The sequence below is a fragment of the Trichomycterus rosablanca genome, chromosome 5 (assembly GCF_030014385.1).
Source record: "Trichomycterus rosablanca isolate fTriRos1 chromosome 5, fTriRos1.hap1, whole genome shotgun sequence".
Lineage (NCBI taxonomy): Eukaryota > Metazoa > Chordata > Actinopteri > Siluriformes > Trichomycteridae > Trichomycterus > Trichomycterus rosablanca.
In genome coordinates this window covers 7704269-7729523 of record NC_085992.1, presented here as the reverse complement: position 1 = coordinate 7729523, position 25255 = coordinate 7704269, and the positions used below count along the sequence as shown (strand labels likewise).

At 39.2% G+C, this 25255-nt stretch overlaps 1 protein-coding gene across 1 annotated transcript; it reads right to left on the bottom strand.

Annotated features, from left to right (window-relative positions):
* Window positions 1–335: 335 nt before the first annotated feature.
* Window positions 336–20983, bottom strand: slc2a15a (solute carrier family 2 member 15a). The gene is made up of 12 exons (XM_062994804.1): window positions 20939–20983; window positions 20173–20271; window positions 15604–15764; window positions 14739–14863; window positions 13588–13733; window positions 13313–13445; window positions 12217–12404; window positions 9901–10011; window positions 6066–6167; window positions 4975–5050; window positions 1871–1998; window positions 336–590 (listed from the first exon to the last, which is right to left on the bottom strand). The coding sequence occupies exons 1-12, from the start codon at window positions 20981–20983 to the stop codon at window positions 336–338; spliced, it is 1569 nt and encodes a 522-aa protein (XP_062850874.1).
* Between the last annotated feature and the right edge of the window lie 4272 nt (window positions 20984–25255).

The window sequence follows — 25255 nt, the reverse complement described above, 5'->3', positions numbered from 1 at the left end:
CCTGAGAGAATGAGGATGGCTGAAGCCCTGTGATGGATTGGTACCCAGTAAAGGTTATTCTCGCCCAGTGTTGCCCTGTAAAACCGGACCTGCCGTAACTTGGCAAGGATAAAGCAGCTGATGAAAATAAAAAAGTACCATGTTTACAGTAATGATAATGTAACTGTGTTGTGAATACTGCCTTTTTCAAATGATCTTGGACGGAATATAAATACTCATTAGTACATTTTTCTATTCTGAATAATTGTATTTTATTACTGGCCAACCCTGTGTACTGTATACTGAAACACATTATTGTACCCTGAATACTTTGTGAGTATTTCTTTCCCCCTCTCTCATGGACACGAGAAGGAACTGTCAAATTCGAATGACCGGTTTTCCAGTGTCCCGTAGCCATTCATCTTCTTCAGTTTGAGTTGATCCGGCTGACCGAGGGCCTGGCTCTCTACCACAGCCTCTTTAGTAGCAAACATCTGACTGATCTCCATAAACGTCTTGTTTTTGGTCTCAGGAATGATGAAAAACACATAGAGGGCAACAGCCAGGCACACGCAGCTGAACACCAGGTAACAGTAGGATCCTGCCAACATCTAAAAAACAAAAATGTATTTAAGCTTAACTTGATAATGGAATAAAATATATAAATATATAGGTTTGTTTGTTAAGATTTTAACGTCATGTTTTACACTTTGGTTATATTCATGACAGGAATGGTAGGTTACACAAGATTCATCAGTTCACAAGGTTATATCAAACACAGACATGGACAATTTAGTGTCTCCAATTCACCTCACTTGCATGTCTTTGGACTGTGGGAGGAAACCGGAGCACCCGGAGGAAACCCACTCGGACAACATGCAAACTCCACACAGAAAGGACCCGGACCGCCCCACCTGGGGATCGAACCCAGGACCTTCTTGCTGTGAGTCGACAGTGCTACCCACTGAGCCACCGTGCCGCCCTTATAAATATATCGAAGAATACTACACTATTTGGCCAAAAGTATTATGACACCTGACCATGAGCTTGTTGGACATGAAAATAGTGACCTATATGTGATGCTGTCAGCTATATTAAGTATGTCTGTGAGAATTTGTGGCCATTCTGTAAAAAGAACATTTGTATGGCTGGACACGGATGCTGGTAAGGAAAGCCTCAAATGATGCTCCAGTTAATTCAAGAGCTGTTCAGTGGTGTAGAAGTCATGGCTCTGTGTAGGCCACTGGACTTTCATGACTTTAATGTACACAGGGGTACAGTCATACAGGGGTTGGTTCATTTTTGACTTTGTAGGCAAGCATCATAGATTTATTTTGAAGGTAAGCAGCTACTGGAAATGAGAGCTATAGAGACATAACCCCAGTAAAACTGAGCTGATATGTATTTCCAGACATAAGTTTCAGGTAATAAGCTGATATCCATAAGAAGATATCAGCCAGGCTTGTCAGGATAAGAGCTAAAACTTGGGTGTCTGAAGGGTGACATGACGAGGAATGGTAAGATAAGTCATGAGATGATATAATTTTACCAAGAGAGTGGGAGCATATGAAAAATAAAAGAGGACCAAGTGCAGAACCCTCTGGGACTTCAGATTCCTGGTAAGATTCTATGCACTGCCATGCTGAACCATTTATTTATGTATGATAATGTATATAATATAATGTATGAACCAAGGAAACAACACAATATCAAAGTATTGTAAAACAGCTCACCATCACATCTGTGATGTTTTTGCATAATACACTTGCATAGTCTCTCTATTATTTTGATGTCACTATTTGTCAATACTAAGAGCTTTGACACCAGTATTGATATTGATCAGTGTTAAAAATGGAAAAATGCCATAAGGTCATCTGTAGTGATATAGTACCTGTAAGAACGGGAAGATAAATCCAATGGTAAAGTTAGAAATCCAGTTCAGTGATCCTCCTACAATATATGCAGCAGGACGATGGGACTGCTTAAACAGTTCTGCGGTTATCAGGAATGGGACTCCAGCTTTAACACAAAATTAAACATATTACTATTTTTTTTAATTCTATTGTTTACACAATTCAAACATGCAGTCTTTCTTATGAAAACCACGATTTGCTAATAATTTTTTCCCCTTCAGAAATGTAAAAAAAGCCTTACATACTGTGTACATACACCAATCAGCAATAACATTAAAACCACCTCCTTGTTTCTACACTCACTGTCCATTTAACTGCTCAATTTACCATATAGAAGCACTTTGTAGTTCTACAATTACTGACCGTAGTCCATCTGTTTTTCTGCATGCTTTGTTAGCCCCCTTTTATGCTGTTTTTCAGAGCAGGTATTATTTGGGTGGTGGGTCATTCTCAGCACTGCAGTGACACTAACATGGTGGTGGTGTGTTAGTGTGTGTTGTGCTGGTAGGAGTGGATACGACACAGCAGCGCTGCTGGAGTTTTTAAACACCTCACTGTCACTGCTGGACTGAGAACTGTCCACCAACCAAAAATATCCAGCTAACAGCGCCCCATGGGTAGCGTCCTGTGACCACTGATGAAGGTCTAGAAGATGACCAACTCAAACAGCACTAATAGATGAGCGATCGTCTCTGACTTTACATCTATAAGGTGAATCAACTAGGTAGGAGTGTCTAATAGAGTGGACAGTGAGTGGACACGGTATCTAAAAACTCCAGCAGCACTGCTGTGTCTGATCCACTCATACCAGCACAACACACACTAACACACCACCACCATGTCAGTGTCACTGCAGTGCTGAGAATGATCCACCACCTAAATAATACCTGCTCTGTGGTGGTCCTGGGAGAGTCCTGACCATTGAAGAACAGCATAAAAGGCGGCTAACAAAGCATTCAGAAAAACAGATGAACCACAGTCAGTAATTGTAGAACTACAAAGTGGTAAGTGGAGCTGATAAAATGGACAGTGGGTGTAGAAACAAGGAGGTGGTTTTAATGTTATGGCTGATCGGTGTATATGCATGTATATTGTATTTATTAATGCATAAGTCCAGTGCTTTTTCATTATGCAACAGTTCATGGTGGAAAGAGGACAATAAACTAGCTTTACGAGGTGCTCATTATTGTTCCAGTGCTTAACTTCTAATCTCTTTTGGTTACAAGTGAAAAATAAACAGGCGCAAGGTGTTATTTCAAGTCTAATGAATTCAGGAACAAGCCAAGCGGTGAGTTCATTATTTGTGCATGATAATTGCAGCAGAAACCGTGCCGCAGTTAAACTCATATGGAACTCTGCTTGTAATTCATTGTTCATGCAGGATTTTGTCTTAAAAAGCCATATTCATCATTGTTTATGAACAATGAGCCATAAAAAATCCTAATTAAAGACGTAATTACAGCGATTGAGACTGCGGCCCCAGAATGAATTATAGATTTTGGAGTGGTGTTGGATCATACATCAACAGAGTAAAGCACTTGCAGTCTCATTCATCATTTCAGCCGTGTTCCTCTGCTCTACTCTACTCCTGTGGCATGCATAAACACTAGGCCTGATACTGATGGATCACTCAATGAGCAACATATTTATAAACAAAAAATGTACACCTCAGTCTTTTACATCTAGGATACTTGCTAATGCCATGTACTTTAATTGTGATGTATTTAGTGCAAAACAAAGAAGTAGGTTTTATCAACATTAAATATTTTAATAAATGCAGGAATAAATTCACATTAAAAACCATCTTTTTTTACATAAGCACATGTTCAGTTTATTTCTTTATTCTTCCGTAACTACTTTCTACTGTTCATGGTCCACAGCTTAGCAAAAAACACTAGATAGGCAGAAATATTTTGTTTGGGTGAGCTCACTTACACCTAGGTGCAATTTAGAGCAGCCAGTTCACCTTCTGCATGTATTTTAGAGGAAAAAAAATCCACATATGCATGGGGTGAACATGCAAACCCATAAGACAGAGTGACCATAGAGGACAAACGCAGGATCAAACCCGGCTTTTCCAGAACTCTAAAGCTGTGCTTTTAGTGATTTTTGCATTCCACAGTTCAAAACTGTCAGCTTTTGTAATGTTTGTTGGTTTATTTGGATTTTAACGTCATGTTTTACACCCTTTGGTTACATCCACGACAGAAGCGGTAGTTACTCGTTACACAAGGTTCATCAGTTTACAAGGTTATATCGAACACAGTCATGGACAATTTTGTATCTCCAATTCACCTCACCACAGTCCACATTTGGACTGTGGGAGGAAACCGGGGCACCCTGAGTATACCCACGCAGACACGGGGAGAACATGGGGATCGAACCCAGGACCTTCTTGCTGTGAGGCAACAGTGCTAACCACTTAGCCACCGGAACATTTAAGTAATTCTAAATAGTTTCATTATGTGTAAATTAGTAAAGGTATTACAGCATTAACAAATCCTGTCAATGGTGCTACAGCTAATGATCCTGTAAAAAATAAAAAACTGTAAAATTAAAAAAGATATTAAACAAATATTACTACATATTTTCTTGTGAATACAAAAATGCATGTTGTATAAATTTTGTTCAAATTATTGGTTAAATTACTATTTTTAACAACAAAAAAACCTGTATGCACACCTTTTATATGCTATTTCATTAGGATTAAAGAGAGAAAATAATGTGTAATTTGTCTAAAGCTGATAGAATATTCTACTGAAAGGGTTAAAATTAGAAAAACAATATATGTATTTTTTATTTTGACTTTGTCCTACTACTAAACAAGCTCAGAAAACAGCACTGATTTCCCTCTCTCTCCAGTTGTTGTGGTGGTTCTGCCTCCAGGTGTCAGTGTTTCACTATCTGCAGACGTTCTGGGACTCTGGGGTCAAAGGATGACCATCTGTTGAGCTAGTTTAAAGCACATCCCAGAGAGCATGTCTGAGCATATGCATCAGAGATACTGTACATTATCTCACACGAGGAAACTGTGGTTATGTGGTTATGACAGCCATTTAAAATGAGCAAAAATCCTACTCACCTGGACCTATACAGAACCCAGCAATAATGCCAACGACACAGGCAACACTCACATATTTCATGAAGTGGATATGTGTCTAGAAGAGGGAGATATAAGCACAATAAAATATTATTAAAATAAACTATGATTATAGATAATCTATATTAGATTTAAAAATAAACAAATCTACATCTAGTTTTATGAGTATATTGAAATGATCTTAACATTTTAAAATTAGTAAGATTTACAGGTTTAACCTCCCTGACCCAAATTTTACTGTCTACAGAGGACTCAGAAAGAAATTAATGTATTCAATCATTGTGTGTTTTACTACTGCTTTTTCCAAACGCACACACACACACACACACACACACACACACACACACACACACACTTTAGGGCAGTTTATGGTAGCTCCAGTTGGCCTGATTGCATGTCTTTAGACGGAGGAAACCCATGTGCAAACTCTACACAGAAAGGACCCTAGCCATCTGGCCGGGATACTAAACACAGGCCCTTCTTTCTGTAAGGCAACAATGCTACCCACCGCACCACCATATCTTCAAATCTTTTATTGATGCTGGTCAAAAATTTTACACTGAAAATTGAAATCATTGTTGTCAGTACGTTTTTGATGGATGCTGAACATGTCCTCACAAATAATGGAATGAATAGAATGCCTTTATGTGTCATATATACATATACAGGTGTACAGTACAACAACATTCTTTTTTCACATATCCCAGCTTGTTTGGAAGCTGGGGTCCGAGCGCAGGATCAGCCATCGTGACAGTGGCAGCAAGGCAGAGCCGGGATTCAAACTCTCAACCTTTCAATTGAAGCTCTACCCACTAAGCTACCACTGTCCCACAGTCTGTCCCAAAGGCAGCCTAATATTCAAATCCTGGTTAGTGTACACTTCATATGTTTAAAAAAGACCACATTAAGCTTTATTTATCATATTATAATTTTTTTTCATTAAATTAATCATTTTATTGATCAGGGTAGTAATTCGGACAGGCTGCAAGTTTATTGCAATTTGTCACAACAGGATCCCTGCAGCTGTGTGGCACTAACATAGAGAATTGTGTGAGAGTTTTAGATATGTTTACCTGTAATATGAGGGAAAACGTTATCCCAGCACAGCAAATTCCCATGACTCCAAAACCCCCAATTAGCAGTGCTCTTCTTCCCAGCCGCTCAATAGTTAAACACTAGGGGAGACAGAGAAATAAAAGATTTAAAAATGATTTAAAATATTATCATTGACAAATGAAAAATCAAAACGATGAATTTTATGTTGGGCAACCATGGGTCATCAGAACAGCTTACATTCATGTCGTCATGTTGTCATGGTGATTTGATTATCATGATGGTAGAGTGTAGTTAATCATTCAGTAATTCATTCTGTAGTCGATCATTTATTAATTCATTGAGTGATGGATCCTGGTCAAGGTTTTAGTGGGAATGGGTACAACACAGGAATACACTCTGAATAGGGTGAATTTATGCAGAGGCACCACACAATTACTTACTTTCTCAGTTACACATGGGGGCAACTGTAATGGGGTGGTGTGGAATGACTCACTACCAAACCGATTCAGGACCCAAGTGCACTGGCTGAACAGAATCAAAACAGGAGAAGCCAAATGAACTGTCACACAAACTGGGTGAAAACAAAAACAAAAAATAAAGAATTTTCAACCACCCAAGGGTTTAGACAAGACTGTTGAGCGTGGAGAACGAGTGCTCTACAGAGTGTACCAAGCGGCAGCTCAGGAAACAAATGAGCTGCACGCCAAAAGCCGAGAAACTAAAGTGAAAGAACCGATGTGGTTCATGAACCAAGTCTCTTGACAAAGAAGGGAGGTAAGTATTCTTAAAAAAGAACAAAATTGGCAAGAGTAAACATGCTAGCTCACCAAAGTTCAAAATTCAGCTCTGGTACTGAATTCAGAATTCAACGTGAGTCCCTGGGACATACCCTTAGCTGTCCTGTGCACCCCTCTGCTGGTGGAGGAAGGTGTTGCAGGCTGGTTTGTTACAGTATCCCCTCTCTTAGAAATGTTCTTTGGCCTGCTATTTATTTGCTTTTGAATTTCCTGATCAGTTCTGGTTTTAGAACATGGAAGGCTGGAACCCAAGATGGCTCGTCGGGACCATACCTCTCCCAGTCGACTAGATATTGTGTACCACCCTTAACCTGGTGAGAATCAATAGACACTTGATGGTACTTGACAAAAAGAAGGTCCCAATTGCTTGTTACGGTTTGCTGCAGTCATTGTAGATGCAGTGGCTCTACCACGTCCTTTTGCAACAATGGTAGAACTCGGTTGGATGGAACACCAATATCAGCATTTGGAACCGGGAACATGGGTGAGGTACCCAAACTGGCATTCAAAGTGTGACATGCTCAAAGATGAATGCCAAAGAGTGTTGTGTGCATATTACACCCAGAGCAGATGTTTGACCTGGGAGGTGGGGTTGGTTAAGGCCAGACACCAGAAGCCCAAGAAGTGCTGGACCAGCCGAATTGGGATGGGCTGTGGCCATTCTGTTAAGACCTTAGTCTTGGTGGGACCCATCTAAACACTGATCCTTGACACAAAGACCAGAAAGGCTATGGTGTCAATGGGAAACTGAGATCTTCCCAGTTTGATATAAAGATGGTTTTCTAGGAGTAGATGGAGAATGCACCAAGTGTGTCCATGTATCAGACCAAGATCTTATTATAAATGGGTCTATCATTTAAGTATATGAAAGCTTAGTGTCCCAGTGCCTCCCAGAGTACGTCATTAATAAACAGTTAAAAGATAGAAGGAGCATTCATAAGCCCAGAAGGCATCACCCTGTATTCATAATAATCAAAAGAGGTGATGGACACCATCTTCCACTTATTCTTCTGCCATTTTTTTCAAATCAAGTTACAAGCACTACACAGGTCCAGTTTAGTAAATTCTGAGGCCTGATGCAGCACCTTTCGTGAGGGGCACGGGGTAATAGTCTGCATTGTGGATGGGTAAATCTTAATGCTTAAAGAAATCACTCCCATCCGTATAAAACTGTTTCATCATATTGGTCAAGTGACCAGCCAGAATATTTGTTGTAATTATATGCACTGACCCCTTCCTTCCCTAACATGCCAACTAAATGTCCTAATAGCTAATGAGAACTACCAGACCTCAGCACTGCAGGGGTCAAGCATTTATGGCCTGTACCTGTACCAGTGTATGTTGACCACAGGAAGAACATATGGTGAATTGGATGACCACACCATTTTTTCCCACATATGTGTAGACCAGAGCTTTTGTCCATTACTCTTTTCAAGTAATCTAGCTTCATTTTTCTTGAAATCTTGGTCCAAAATTAAGATAATTTAGACTGCCTTTACATTTGTATGCATACAGATTAGGGAAGGTTGTTAACTGATTAACTGTATCATGCAATAATCAAATTATTAATTTAGTTATTTTATATTTGCCACCCATCTGCAATTTTATTGCTTTTACTGGTCAGTATTTTGGAAATTCCTAATTATGGCCCTAGTACTTCTGGTACTGTACTGTACAAGATGAAGACAGTAGGGCAATAAGGTAAAGATGAGACTAGAGCTAAGTCCGTTTGCTGACTTAAAGGAAGGTGCAGTGAGCAGCTGACAGCAGAATGAATAGTTGTAATTTTATAACCAATCTCTGGCCTTCCTCCTGTGTGCCATTCGCCTCCCAAGTGAGAGCCAATTGACACTGACAGCAATGAGTTCTCCTGACTAACAGTACGCCTTGCCTCTTCCAGATGCTGATGGTGCATCACTAAATCCTGGCTAAGCGATACGCCTGGGAGAGAGCCTCCCATCTCAGAGCCTCCATTACGGCTTTGAGATGTGACCCAGAGAAGGAGCTGGTGGGAACAAGACTCATCTGTCTCTCTAATGTGCTCCCATCATCTCATACACTGTATTTCTATGAGTGTCGGAGCAGAAAAAGTGGGAAAAGTGAGCTGCAGAAGATGAAGAGAAAAGCAAAGCAAAGCTGACAAAACAGTTGGAGGGTAGAGAAACTCCAGAGGGAGAGCTCATACAGGCTTGGTTGCTTTACAGCTCTGGCTGACTACTACAGGGCAGACTTGTGATGACTGGTGGAAACTTATCTATTGATGATTGAATGAAGTAGCCAACAGTATCATTTGCAGTGCTTGAGTGGTGCTGTTGTCTGTTACGCAAGCCCCACACTGCTGGCGTCCTGTCCAGGGTGTTCCTGCCTTGCCTGACCAGGATAAAGCAGTTGATAAAAATGAAATATACTACAAGTGCTCACTTGTACAGAACGCACATGTTGGATATTATTTATAAGTGGTTACATAGTGAGAAGTTAATTAACCATCATTTTTAAAACCTCAGAGATCCAGAGCTGAAGATAGTTTTCATAATTTATAATATCTACTGACATATCTTTTGCACTTAAACTCACTGCCCGCTTTATTACTTCATCTACAGTATACTGTGCATACATTTATTTACCATTTTATGAGCTAGATCAGATAGATGAACTTCAAGGGAATGCACTTACTGACTGTAGTCTATCTGTTAGTCTATATACCATGGAGCCATTCTACCCCATTTATCAGTGAAAAGTGATACCCATATGACCCTAACTGGACAGATATGACTTGCTTATAATTTCTAAACAGATGAATGGTCCTTCAGCCAAAAATATTAAACCAACAATGCCCTGTGATTTCTAACTGTACACCTACCAGAAGTGCTAACAGGATATGTGTAAAAAGAAACTTTAAAAAGGCTTAATATTTTTAAAATGTATACTAAGCTGGTTGTCCAGAATGTTGATCTTTACATTTACCAAAATGATGTGTACATGGTCATAACACATCTTTAAAACTAGACAAATAGCTAATAGTCATATAGCTTGAATTAAAAATAGAAAGTCTCACCCCTATGAGGCCTGCAATGATCTCTATGGCCCCGGTTCCTACAGTGGTGTATGGGATCTCTGGAGTTGGAATCCCAGCATTCTCAAAGATGTCATTGGTATAGAACCAGATCTGCAGTCCCCAAGAGAAACAAGAGCAGTAAGTAAAACAGACTAGGTGAGAGAGGATAAGAGAGAGAGAGATGCTGATTGTGTATCATAATGTGTGTATCATAACTACACGGTCATGGTGTACAACACTTCAGATTCAATTTTGGGGCTGAAGGGGTGTGTGTGAGTTTAGGCAGGGGGGTAATCAGAGAAAACACAGATGGTTTTAGAGCTACTGGGAGTTCAGAGGACACACGGTCAGTCGCTTTCCTGCTGCTCTGCTTCAACTCAGCCAAGACTCACCACCTGTCAACCCCATTTACCCTGCATACTCACATGTACCCACACACATACCCACACTCACTCCTGTCTCTTTATCGGTTTGAAGAAACATCAGGAATTTTATAGAAGTCAACTGTTTTTAGCTGAAGCCTGTGGTTTTGATATTTAACAATTAAATAAATGTATGTTTTCCCATCTGTGTTCCTTTAAAGCCACATTTAACACAGTCATATTACTGTTGTAAAAAGGGGCAATGTTATCTGAGCAGTTAAGGTAGTAGACGTGATGGTAAAGTTGGTTTAAGTCCCACCACAGCTAAGTTGCCACCATTGGGGTTTAGCCAATAACACGCAAATTTACCTTTGAATTTTGGATCATTATTCTGTTGCAAAACTAAATTACACCTTAGGTTAAGCTTAAACAAATTAATTTACATCCATCTTAAACTATTTATACATTTTGATGAAATGTGTAATGGAATTTAATTTGTCTGTCCTTTGTCTGTCCATTAAACATTAAACATGAGCGAATATGCTACTGAACTAGTAATCTGAAGTTAACTGGTTTAAGTCCCGCCACTGCCAGGTTGCCTGATTGTATTTTGTCCCAATTGTAGCTTTGCTTTGAATAAAAGCATCTGCTAAATACAATAAATGTAAATAAACTTGAAAGGTTTAGGGGTCCTTCCTACTTTCTTTTCATAAAGCCTGTTTTTTTTTTCGGCCAGCCACCCCTGGGTCATCACTGTTCTAAGTTTTTACCATTTGATTATGGGAATCATTATGAGTTGATAGTCATGTCCTTCTGCATGGCCAATTTGGTCAGCAATGGGAGCACAGAGGCACAGATGATTGATGTGTCAGTTTCTCTTAATCGACAATCATCTGCACCTCATTAGCATTAATTCACTCCAGATGGAAGGTTCTCTATATATCATGGTTTCTCCCTCTCAGATTTGCCAGAGAAATAACAGTTTTGGAGAAGGACACAACCCTTAATGTGGCTCAGCTGCCATGTTACAGATATAATGGCTCTCACAGTGGTTTGGTGTAGTCTTTAAACCTTAGACATAGCTTTGTAACATTTTTCAGACATTTTTCATCTGGATGACTGTTAGATAGTTAAGTTCAGTAAAAGTGAGATTTATTCTCTACTGTATTGACCGAAATTAAGCCTGTCTGTGTTCAGTAAGCTAACTTGTCATGCTAATTATTGACTAATAAAGTAACAGGTGAAACTCTCCAAATATTTCACTTCCTAGTGAATAAGGTTGATGACCCATCAAAATATCTATCTATCTATCTATCTATCTATCTATCTATCTATCTATCTATCTATCTATCTATCTATCTATCTATCTATCTATCTATCTATCTATCTATCTATCTATCTATCTGTACATGAAAAATAAATTAAATAACAGTATTCTGAACTCACAATTTATTTTATCCAAACTATGTCTGAGATCTGAATTTTGTTCTATTTAATTTGCTTTAATAATAGTCTATATTTATTGCCTTGGCAGGGCAGAACAAATTAGATGCTATAAACGGACTCTAGAAATGAGGATTCTAATTTGTTCAGCTCTGTTGGATAAAGTATGAGCTTTCTGCCATCTCTGTCCACTTAATCATTTGAATAATTAATCTGCAGCTTAGCCAAATAACTCAGGAAGGTAATGCTCCAGTATTTCCTTCTCCAAATGCAGATCATTTGCACACTCACAAAACTCTGAGTTATATTTTACTTAAAGGAATGCTATTTTGCCAAGTATTATATCAAACCATTCAAGGAGCACACAGTCATGTGATTTATCTATTCATGTAATACATCTTTATATTTAACAAATATTTTATCTCTATTTATAAAAAGAACACATGTTAGTTAACTGGCTGACAATAAAAACACATCATGCAGAGAAGTGTAAGTGTAAACACAGTCTTACTGCATCAATACCGGACAGCTGCATCCCAATGTTAATGACCACCACAGAAAGGACCTGCCAGCGGACTGTAGGGTCGAGCAGCAGCTGCCAGACAGACACGGTCTCTACAGAGAACAGGGATCGCTGTTCCTCCTGCATTTCCTCGATCTCAGCCTGAATATTACACTTTGCCCTGTACCACTTCAGAGCTACAGGACACAGTGGAAAATAAAAAGCTTTATACAAGACCATAGAATAGAATGTGAGATTTTAATTATTACAACTTCTGTATCCAAATAACTAATTGAAGGTATAGTCAGCAATTTTGGCATAATGTACCTAAATTTACCTGTTATAAAGTTTTTTATATATAGATCTCTGGGGTACATTTTGCTTTGAAAGGTGTAGATCACCTCTAAAATGTACGAATGACCAAAATGTCACAAATAAAATAAACAGGGGCTAATGCTTAAAATTTACCCCAGGTTTTCTAATGTCTGCTAAGCCAGCGGTCTCCAACCTTTTTTGCAGCACGGACCAATCTCATATAAGATATAATTTCACGGACCGGCGGGGGCAGGGGGATTTAACATAGAATAATTATAGAATGGAAAATCAGTGTGAATCCTGAGCTCTTTTTGCTGCAACGAGACACTGCTCCCACCTAGTGGTGATTGGGGACAATAACACCTGAAAAGTATTGGAAATTGAATTGCTCTAGTAGCGATCTCTAATTTATTCTTTCTGTGCGGCCCGGTAATAAATGACCCACGGACCGGTACTTGGGGACCACTGTGCTAAGCTACAATGTCAGAACTTAAATGTCGATGCAAAACAAGAAGCTTTTTGAACTGACAGGCCACATGATTTACAAGCAAGTAGAACAAATAATTTTGCCTCAAATATGACGAGAAGGTTACTTACCTTTTTTATTATTATTTTTTTACTATTTACAAAGCCTTAACTGCCACGATTACCCCCCTCCCCCCCAGAGCATATATTTCACTGACACCTGGAATAATATGACTAAAAAAACACTGACCCCCCTTTTTAAACATGATGTTAAATCAAGCACACATTTATATCAACAGTGATGAAAATAATCCAGCTCTCCAACCTGTAATAGTGGCGTGAACGTTGTGCTTTTCAATCAACAAATAACGAGGACTTTCTGGAAACCATGGCAATAGCATCAGCTGGATTAACGTTGGGACAACCACCAGGGAAAGGAACAGGGGCCAGTGTTCATCCTGCCAAAAATATCAGCTTAGATAGACAGTCTAGCAGCATCCATTAATAACCCTGAGCCTAGACAAGCTGAAATACAGTGATATATGGCTCTATATTAACTCTTGTTATATAACCCAAAGTTATTTGCTCTCTGTAACATACCTTTCCAAGAAGTTCATGCAGACCCAGAAGCTGAGCCGAGAAGACACCAATGCAGATAAAGATGCTGGGCATGAGGCCTAGGAACCCTCTTAGGTTTTTAGGAGCAATTTCACCTAGATACATGGGAACTACACTCAGAGAGATGCCTAAGAAAGGAAAGGGGGATCAGCACATGATGTCCAATGGCATAAACTACTTTATTAATTTAAATGTAATAATAAATTAAGATTTGTTATTTGTTGTATAGTCATTGGCATAAAACATTTAGAGAAGCTGAGGCCACATATTTTTTGAGACCTGATACTCTTTGATAAGTTTATTGTGGGTCTGACAGTGGTAGATTAGTTGATAGAGCTTTAGGCTATCAATCAAAACATTATGAGTTTTAATCCCAGCTCCAATCCAAGCAGCCACTGTTGGGCCTTTGAGCAAGGCCCTTAACCCTCTCTGCTACAGGGGCACTGTACAACGGCTGCCCTGTGCTCTGACCCCAGCTTCCCAACAATAGGTGGGATATGTGGAAATATACTTTAGGGCAGTTGTAGCCTAGTGGTTAAGGTACTCGTAATCGAAAGGTCACTGGTTCAAGCTTCACCACTGCCAGGTTGCCACTGTTGGGCCCTTGAGCAAGGCCCTTAACGCTCAATTGCTTAGACTGTATACTGTCACAGTACTGTAAGTTGCTTTGGATGCCAAAAATGTAAATGTACAATATGGCAATACTTACTAAAATTGTCAAAATTGTACAGAGCTTAGGGAATAGATTACTCAGAAAGTAGCTTCACAAGTCAGGAATGTCATACTAAGTAATTTGAAAGAAACTTCAGAACTGTACAAACAGTTCAGTTGTAAAGAGTACACAAAGCAGTGGCATTTTGTTAAAGTTGGGAGGGAAACCCAAACTGTCATGTTGGGCTAAGGAAAAAAATATTTAAGTGTATGTATGTTCATACTTGACTGTATTTTATTCCACTCCTAAGTTTTGATTATGTAAGTGGAATCTGATGAAAAACCTGCTGTGTGAATTTCCAATAAAATTATTGGTCTGTTATTTATTTTAAATATCTTTAGATCTTCAGATGAGCAGTACATGAACATGAAACATGAAATACCACTAAAAAACAAACCATAATATCATTAAAGCATGTCACCTGAGTGTATTCCTGTAACAAAGCGACCAACAATGACCATTTCAGGTGAGGAACAGACCCTGCTGAAGCCCATTAAAGAGCCCGCGATGAAGACCAGTCCGGCAGAGTAGACCACAGTTCCTTTCCTGCAAAGACAGACAGACAGAGTCCTTTTCCAAGCACCACTCATTAACCGAGGTAGTTGTGCTCAACAGCCGCCACCAGGGAGTTTAACTATCAAAACCAGTTTATTGATGTTCCATGACTGCAGTGCTGAGAAAATAGCTGGCCTCCTTGATTAGTTCTATCAGGTGGTAAACTTTTTCCCTGATTTACACCCGGCTTTGCCGTGCTCTATGTTATGATGGCCTTAGCCCTATAAAACACTTTGCTGGGCTGAAATTGATTAGAACATTAAATGAAGTTGTGAATCATCACCTTTCATTTGCATTTAAATGGCTGCAGTCTAATCTCGTGGCTCCCCTGAGATGCTTGGAGCAGATGAGACAAACAGAGGACTTTGCAAGTCACTCTATAGGCATGCTAAAGAATTCACTCTTATTTCCGCTCTAAAACAGTCTATTCTGTCGGTAATAAAATCTTTTTATCATCACTACAAATACTTAGGTTAGCACAACACCGTTTTTTTGTTTTTATTATCAAAGCAACCTTCAGAGAATGTAGTAAAAGTTTAGAGCCTATTGGCTAATACAGCACGAGTGTCCCTTCTCTAGAGTGTTACTAAGGTCACCCAGAGAGGGGTAACAGATGAGGTAGCCAGTATCTTTGTGGACTGTGTCCTCACAGTCTAGGGAGTAGCACCACCACCACACCTGGCAGAGTAACCTTACAACACCAGATGTTATGGGGTCAACTCTCGACTTACCTTCCAAACCTGGTGACCAGCCCGCCCACCATCAGTGAGCCGATCAGGCCTCCAATGGCAAAGACAGACACAGTGAGCGAGTACATGAGTGTCAGAGCTTCTCCGTTCAGCCCCGTCCTATTCCGACTCACAACCGTATGGTTATAGAAGTCCTTAATGTACTGCATATGAAGAGGAGGGAGGAAAAAGAGACAATACATACGTTTTTCACCTTATTTTATCTAAGTTTATTAATTTTAATTCATAGTTAGTCCTTACTTAAAAGTAAATAGGTGTCAAATTAGAGGAAAGAGAGACAATAAAATTGACACCCAGCATTTAATATAACAAATTAAAGTGACAAAGACAGATCCACCCTGAAATCCAGTCTAAAATGCTCAGATGTTCCTCCCTTTCCTTCCAGTCTCATAATACAGTAACTCTACAGTTGACGGTATGACCTGCGCTCATAAAAGTGTATATAAAAACCTTACATGGTGCAGGGGTTGTTAAAGAGGATACATGAACGTTGTTAGTAATTATTACTCCTGTGTTTTTCTTTTTGCTAGGGTAAGATGCAGGATATGTATTCAGATTTGCTTACATTTATTAACCCCTTGGTGCACTACTCCTGGTTTTATAAGCACCATCATCTATTATTCATTTTCATTATTTGTTCTTTCTTTATACAAACAAAACATCATTGATACCACCAAATTTTCTTTTGCTGTTTTATTCATGCCTTTATTTTTCCCCACCTTCTTTTTTAGTTTGGTCTTTTTCCACCCAGCAGACTAGTGGCCAGGTTTGTCTGCTGCCTGCTAGGGGGCGCCCAGCTGACCGGTAGCAGAGCTGAGATTTGAACTCAGAGAACTAGTGGAATATCCTGCTGCGCCACCTGGGCGCCACCAGCAAATTATCTGTCAGTGTTTTTGTGATCATTTTGCACTTGGCATATATCCATTGACAACTCAGTTTAACTATTGTGTAAACAATGCATGACTGATTCATTGGTTGATTTAAATCTATTTTTTATTTGAACTAACATTAGTAATGAGTCAAAACAGCAGAGTTTAGACAATGCAAAAAAATATAAGATTCTGACATAGAGGTCAAATAAAATTGAGGTGACCCTTCCATCCTAAATACTGCTACATAAAATCTCTTCACCCCCTGCACTTCAAGAAAGGTGCAAATAGTGCAAACCTTAGTCAGGGGGCACGGTGTTACTCCGTGGGTAGCACTGTCACCTTACAGCAAGAAGGTCCTGGGTTTGATCCCCAGGTGGGGCGGTCCGGGTCCTTTCTGTGTGGAGTTTCCATGGTCTCCCCGTGTCCGCGTGGGTTTACTCCGGGTGCTCCGGTTTCCTCCCACAGTCCAAAGACGTGCAAGTGAGGTGAATTGGAGATACAAAATTGTCCATGCCTGTGTTTGATATTGTGCTTGACCTTGTGAACTGATGAACCTTGTGCAATGTGTAACTACCGTTCCTGTCATGACTGTAACCAAAGTGTTAAACATGACGTTAAAATCCTAATAAACAAACAAACAAACCTTAGTCCAGGGTCAAAATAGAGCTGAGTAAAATTTGTGACTAAAAAGCAGTCTTGGTCATCACATATCTTCTTATTTCTTATTTAATAATAGTTGAATATATTATCTAAAATAAAAACTGGATTAAGTGGGTATTATGCTTCCAAATAAAGATATAAAACAGTACCACTTTTTGGGGGATGCTAACAGACAACTATGAGGCAAAGAATTAAACAGGAAAATTTAAATCTTTTCATCATTAACAGAGTAATGGTGCAAGACAAATAGGTCCTCACTTAGTGTATATGAAGACCTGCTAGAGGCAACCATCACAGCGCAAAGTGGCAGAAAAGTTAAAATGACTGATGTTTTTATGCCGATTATGGAAGTTTTTTTTAAACATTTCATCATCTACTTATCTGACAATTAATACAGTTTAATATTTTGACAAATAGACCACATCCTTTAAAAGCCTTCATAATCAAAACTATCACAATGTCTTAGTCACAGAGTAAATCACAAAATTATGGCACAGGCTGCAAGCTCTAATAAATACACTAGGTCCTACAATGACATTATGCTGCATTATACACCGATCAGCCATAACATTAAAACCACCTCCTTAGCCGCTCAGGTGGCGCAGCGGTAAAGTACGCTAGCTCACCAGAGTTGGGTTTCTAGATGCATTGTATCGAAACTCAGCTCTACCTTTCCGACTGGGTTGGGCGGCAGTATGAACAACGTTTGGCTGTTGTTCAGGGGCTTAGGGGTAGAATCGGAGCATAAGTCCTCATAACTGGTACAACTGCGGCCCCTGCTGGTTGACTGACGGCGCCTGCACAGGGCTGAGAAATAACATTGAGGGGGGGTGTGACCATCCGTGCGCAGTGTCTCTCGGTGTATGAACTCGGCTCGTGCAGGTGAAAAATGTAGGCTGTACTGACTGCATGCCGGAGGGGGCACCAGTCAGTTGAGTGGCGTCCTCAGTCAGCGGCAAAAAAGGGTCGAATCAGTATAGAGGACACAATCAGGATAATTGGACACGATTAGAATGGGGATAAAAGTTGGGGGAAAAAAGTGGGAAAAAATAGATAATTAAAAAAAAAAAAAAAAACCTCCTTGTTTCTACACTCACTGTCCATTTTATCAGCTCCACTTACCATATAGAAGCACTTTGTAGTTCTACAATTACTAAATGTAGTCCATCTGTTTCTCTGCATGCTTTGTTAGTGCCCTTTCATGCTGTTCTTCAATGGTCAGGACTCTCACAGGACCACCACAGAGCAGGTATTATTTGGGTGGTGGCTCATTCTCAGTACTGCAGTGACACTGACATGGTGGTGGTGTGTTAGTGTGTGTTGTGCTGGTATGAGTGGATATGACATAGTAGCACTGATGGAGTTTATAAACACCTCACTGTCACTGCTGGACTGAGAATAATCCACCAACCAAAAATATCCAGCCAACAGCTCCCCAGGGGCTGCAACCTGTGACCACTAATGAAGGTCTAGAAGATGACCAACTCAAACAGCAGCAATAGATGAGCGATCGTCTCTGACTTTACATCTACAAGGTGGACCAACTCGGTAGGAGTGTCTAATCTAGTGGACAGTGAGTGGACACGGTACTTAAAAACTCCAGCAGCGCTGCTGTGTCTGATCCACTCATATCAGCACAACACACACTAACACACCACCACCATGTCAGTGTCACTGCAGTGTTGAGAATGATCCACCACCTAAATAATACCTGCTCTGTGGTGGTCCTGACCATTGAAGAACAGGGTGAAATTCGGCTATAAAAAGTATGTATAGAAACAAATGGACCACAGTCAGTAATTGTAGAAATACAAAGTGCTCCTATATGGTAAGTGGAGCTGATAAAATGGACAATGAGTGTAGAAACAAGGAGGTGGTTTTAATGTTATGGCTGATCAGTGTATATAACAAGTTTATACTGTAAGAATAATTTGTAATTTGTATTTTTTCTTATTAAAAATGTAATAAATTTCAATACATTTTGTAATTAAAAAACTGTGACTTATCCCTCCAGCAAGGAGGGTTAAGGATTTTATCAATTTTTGAAAATTTTCAACCCACCTCACCTTTAAACATAAGTTAAAAAAATTAAAATAAAAGACATGTTGTTCTCTTGATAAATGGTCATGTGCCCCATTACTCAACCCCCAGCCTCAATCCTTGGTGGAACATCCTTTTGCCTTGATAAACTCTAAGTCATTTTGTTAGGTACTAACAAGCTTCTGATGCCTCTCTTGTGGAATCTTTGCCCATTCTTATTGTGCAAAAGCTTCCAGCTCATTGAGGTTTGATGGCTTTCATGCTGCACTGGTTTCTTTAAATCCCACCAGTTCCTGCAGCAGGAAAACATTCCCTCATCATCACTAACCCACCTCCATGCTTGCCCTGGGGTTTTTCTTCCTCGTTCTGATGAGATTGCCAAGGCCTTTGGATGAAATATTTTGCTTTCCTCTATGGCCAGGCAGGTTTGATAAACAGGTGATTGGATAACGTACAACTATGGAGGCTCAGGACTGTTAAGCAGTTGAACTGTAATTTTAAGCAAAAATTTTTACTTTTACAACTTCAACACTTGGTGTCCTTGGTTGTCAAATATTTACAGAACAATAGTTTGTTTGTTTGTTTGTTTGTTAGGATTTTAATGTCATGTTTTACACTTCTGGTTACATTCATGACAGAAACGGTAGTTACTTATTACACTTCATCACTTCTCAAGGTTTTATCAAACACAGTCTTGGACAATTTAGTATCTCCAATTCACCTCACTTGCATGTCTTTGGACTGTGGGAGGAAACCGGAGCACCCAGAGGAAACCCACTCAGACACGGGGAAAACATGCAAACTCCACACAGAAAGGACCCGGACTGCCCCACCTGGGGATCGAACCCAGGACCTTCTTGCTGTGAGGCAACAGTGCTACCCACCAATCATTGTATATATTGTGTATCTGTTTTTATTTACATTTTTTCCAGCTTGTATAAATGTGAGCTGTACATTAGATGAACACTAAGTTTCTTACCCCTGCAGGAGAGTTCACCACAGCCAGATTATAGCCATAGAGCATAGAGCTACCAAATGAGGTGAGAAATGCCACTGCCAGCAGGGAAGAGGTAAGGTGCTAAAAGCACACAAAGTAAGAACAGAATAAATTAATACAGTACAGTAACTGATAACCTAGTAGTAATAATAATAATAAAAAATAATAATAGTAAAAATAATAAGTGATTGTTGTAGTAGTCTGTTACACTAGTCCATGCCATTAATTTCTGGGTTAGAAAGTGTCTACACAGCCATGATTTGCTATGTCTAAAGGGGATATTGCCGAAGCCCTTGATAGGCACGCCATGTCTAGCAAAAGAAGCCTGATGTCCCAACTCACATTTTTACACTAAGTAGTGTTTTTAATTTTTATAATGTTAGCAAATATTAAATCTGTTATAGCATTTACATTTTCGGCATATAGCAGACGCTTTTGTCTAAAGCGACTTACAGTGCTGTGATGGTAACTCGTCTAAGAAATTGAAAGAACAAATTTAAACCTTTTCTACTTAATGCTCATAAATGTTTATAAAGAGCCTAACACTTTATTCATTGTCAGTATAGAAGTAGGACTAAAAAAGTGACAAAAAAAGTAAAACAAGGTCTGTAGCTTAAAAAATAACAGAAATTAGTTTAATTAAAATTAAATAAAATATACAAGCAGCATAAGTCAAATGAATGCAAAAAATATAATAAAATTAATTAAGTATATATTTTGTTCATTAAAATAGCATTTTCAAACTTACCGATGTCATTTTTCCTGCTGAAGTAATCAACATTTCTTTAGCCATTTATCAGCTTTTATTTCTTATCAAAAGCAAAAATAAGTAACGTTTCTATTCAGCTTAGTCTGTAGAGATCAAACGGCTGCATCACATTTTTCATCTTAAGCAGAAAGAAAAGGTGTGGCCAGACTAAAACATTATTCCATAAGATCCTGTTCTACCACCAGGATTGATGTGCAAACTCTTCAGACAACTTATTTCAACACTCAGATCGGCGTCTCTCTCACTCACTGACTCACTGACCCACACACTCACTCACAGACTCACTCACATGATGGACAGCAATGTGACACTGCTGAGATCAATTAGGCTGGCTAAGTGAATTTATAAGGGTCAGTGTCTTTGGTATGAAGCACATAGACATTGCATGTGTTGTGAGTGAGCAGGTCTAATACAGTTCAGCAAAACTCTGTCTGGCTGTCTGTCTGTCTGTCTATTTATAGTTTATTTAGATCTGTCTGTATGTCTGTCTATTTATTTATTGTTAATTTAGATTCATCTGTATGTGTCTATCATTAAATAAGATCTGTCCATCTCTTTTTTTATCATTTATTTATGACAATATTTAAATATGAAATTTAATTATTTACATCTAAATAAAGTGTTTTAAACATTTCATATTATGTATCATATTTTTCGTGTCACTGTGAGGAGTGTGGCTTGTTCTCCATGCTTCAACGTAGATACAGTTACCTCCCACTTCCCACTTTTTATGTCCAGTCCATCACAGGGCAGACACACATACACACAAATTCACCTATAGGGCAATTTAGTGTCTCCAGTTAACCAGACTGCATGTTTTTGGACTGTGGGAGGAAACCAGAGCTCCCTGACGAAACCCACGCAAACACGGGGAGAACATGCCACACAGAAAGGACCCGGACTGCCCCGCCTGGGTATCGAACCCAGGACCTTCTTGCTGTGAGGCGACAGTGCTACCCAATAAGCCACCGTGCCGCCCATTTTAAGAAAATTAACAATAAAAAATAAACAGACATAGAGAAATGTATAGAGAAATGTATTTTAATTATCTAGTGAAAAAAAAAGATCAGTTGCAAATGTCATGGAAATCCTAAGATGTACAGTACATGCCTTTTACATGTGTATACAATTTTTACTTGGGTAAAAAAATGCACTTTTCAAGAAATTACTCTGTAGTAAAGTAAATACAAAATGTAACATAGGCTATTTCCTGTGAGCACATGTGCTTGGCAAAGACTGTATCACGTTAGTTCAATATGTCAGATGACTTGAATCAACATCATGATACCACTTTATAAAATCAATTACTGCTTCTCATAGCACACTATTCACAAAAAGAGTAAAGCCATATATTCTCACTGTACTCACACTGTATGTCACCACTGCACTTTTGTTTTAATGCAAGTTTAAAATATTCTGCACAAAAAATGTCAGGGAACACTTAAATCACATTGGGCTGATGAACAAAGTTAAAATTATGTTGTTGAGAACATGTTCAATGGAAATCAAAAATCATCAACCCATTGAGGCCTGGATTCAAAATCACATCAAAAATTGAAGTAAAAAGTTTAAATCACAAACTGATCCAGTTTGCGTGAATTTCAGGCGTGTGTGTTGCCCCCATGTGCCTGTGTGCACTTCCGGCTATGTCTGGTTAAACAGCCTAGTCATTAGAAAGGATGTTATCAGTGCCGGTCCCAAGCCCGCCTGAAATAAGTCATGTATATGGTCATGTATATGCTAAGTCATGTATATGGTCCAGAATCGTAGTGTACAGAAGAGAGCAAAAGCAAACAGTCACAGGCTGTTCAAACAATATTCAAACAATCTACTAGGAACTAAAAATTCTTTTTGCCCCTCGTGTTTGGACGTGCCTTTAGAGGTGCTGACATTGGTGGTTGACTTTTACAATTATCAGCTACACCTAAAAACATTAAGCCTTCTTGAATTGAATTTTACTTTAAAAAGCCTCAGTGTGTAAACAGCTTGGGTAAATTAGCAAATTAAAGCTTCTAATGAAAAAACCCAGTCATTAGAAGGTGTGGTTCTGAGAGATTTAATTAGTATTAATCTTAAGATCTGGCACCTATTGTTTGCAGGTAGACATCTAACATTATAGCTTTATACAAGACTTCAGCTGCTAGATAGATAGATAGATAGATAGATAGATAGATAGATAGATAGATAGATAGATAGATAGATAGATAGATAGATAGATAGATAGATAGATAGATAGATAGATAGATAGATAGATAGATAGGCAGGCAGACAGACAGACAGACAGATAGATAGACAGAGAGAGAGAGGGATAGAGAGAGAGATAATCATATTATTATATAATCATATTATTTAACAGTCATGTGCTGTTTTCTCTAGATATTTTAATTTGATTTGTAATAGAAAGAGCAATAAAATAAGTAAGAACCACTTACTCACTCACTTTCTTAACCGCTTATCCAATTAGGGTTGCAGGGTGGTGCTGGAGCCTATCCCAGCTTTTCAATGGGCACAAGGCACACAGTAACACCCTGGACAGGGCGCCAGTCCATCGCAGGGCAGACACACATACACACACCCATTCACCTATAGGGCAATTTAGTGTCTCCAATTAACCTGACTGCATGATTTTGGACTGTGGGAGGAAACCGGAGCTCCCGGAGGAAACTGACACAGACACGGGGAAAACATGCAAACTCCGCACAGTAAGAACCCGGACCTTCTTGCTGTGAGGCAACAGTGCTACCCACCAAGCCAGCATGCCACCCAAGTAAGAACCAGTACATCTTTAATACCTGGGTATGTTTTTGTATACAGGTAGATGTTTTCCTTGTCATATTTTGGCTCTTTCCTTACCAGGTTTGGTGTAATCTTGTAGAAAAAAAACTGGGAAATATTTCATTATGATACTTAGAAGTAGCCTTTCTGTTTGATGTACTGTATCGAACCATTAGGTGGTACGTCCTGATTAAAAAATGCTTAAAACCTATTAGCCACCCGAGGACCAAATTAAAAAAATATACCCTCCACCACTGGGAAGAAAACAGTTTGAATCTCACACAGCTGTAAAAGAAATGGTTGTGCATTAAATACTAGATATTAAATTACTGCTATAAACAGATTTGTCCTTTAGCTGGGTGTTTGCATGGTTCAGTTGGAGCTGCACAGTTGTTTCCTGCTTCTTTATTACAAACAGTCTGTGGCTCTGCAGTTTGTTCTAACTAATGTTGTAACATTTACAGCACAGGTATAAGATATGTACTCAGTGTTAGACCTCACAGCATGTAGCAAAGCTATTAGCTTATTTAAATTTCGCAGTAAAGAGGGGGTATTTATACACTACATTTATTTTCTACAGGGGATCTGTGTTTGACGGTAACCTCTGGTCAATATAAAATTGGTATGTCCTCATTATAGATTCTGGTCCTGGACCTAAGTTCTGCTGGCCGCAAGTCTGGTCACAAAGTATTTACATTCTATGTCTGTTTATTCCCAGCTAGAGTTATTTCAGTTGGATCTGGACCCACAGTGACTTTGATCATAATGAATGCATAAGTCCACCTAATGGTTGGTATTTTGAGTTAGGTGTGCATGCACTCACTCACTCACTTTCTTAACCGCTTATCCAATTAAGGCACACAGTAACACCCTGGACGGGGCGCCAGTCCATCGCAGGGCAGACACACACACACACCCACACACATTCACCTATAGGGCAATTCAGTGTCTCCAGTTAACCTGACTGCATGTTTTTGGACTGTGGGAGGAAATCGGAGCTCTTGGAAGAAACCCATGCAGACATGGGGAGAACATGCAAACTCCACACAGAAAGGACCTGGCCCGCCCCGCCTGGGAATCGAACCCAGGACCTTCTTGCTGTGAGGCGACAGTGCTACCCACCGAGCCACCGTGCCACCACAGTTCCATGCAGAGAAATTAATTAAAAAAAAAACATTTAAAAAAACAGCTAGACAGTTTAAATAATTGTTTCCATTTAGCTTATATATTTTTATTAAGTTATATATTTTATATAATTTTAGTTATAGCAGAAACTATGTAACCTAGCTTATAATAACTATAATATTAATAAAATAATAAAATAATAGCATGTTTACATATACTTATACTATTATTGTTGTCTTCTCTGCTAATTACAAATATTATATGTAGTTGTTGTAGTGTTTTAAGCTGTTGGTTGAACCTTATGTGACAGGGACAGGTGGGGTGTGGTCCAGCTTAGGGCTGCAATGGAAGGGAGGAGACTGGGGGGGGGGGGGGGGGGGGGGTAAATCTGAGGGT

Bases quoted from the DNA above. Each gene is read 5' to 3' on its own strand.
- slc2a15a (XM_062994804.1), bottom strand. From the start codon at position 20,983: ATGGCTAAAGAAATGTTGATTACTTCAGCAGGAAAAATGACATCG. The intron at 15,765-20,172 runs GTAAGAAACTTA...CTTCATATGCAG, and splicing joins TGGTGAACTCTCCTGCAGGG to TACATTAAGGACTTCTATAA. The intron at 6,168-9,900 runs GTGAGACTTTCT...TGTCTCCCCTAG, and splicing joins TCATTGCAGGCCTCATAGGG to TGTTTAACTATTGAGCGGCT.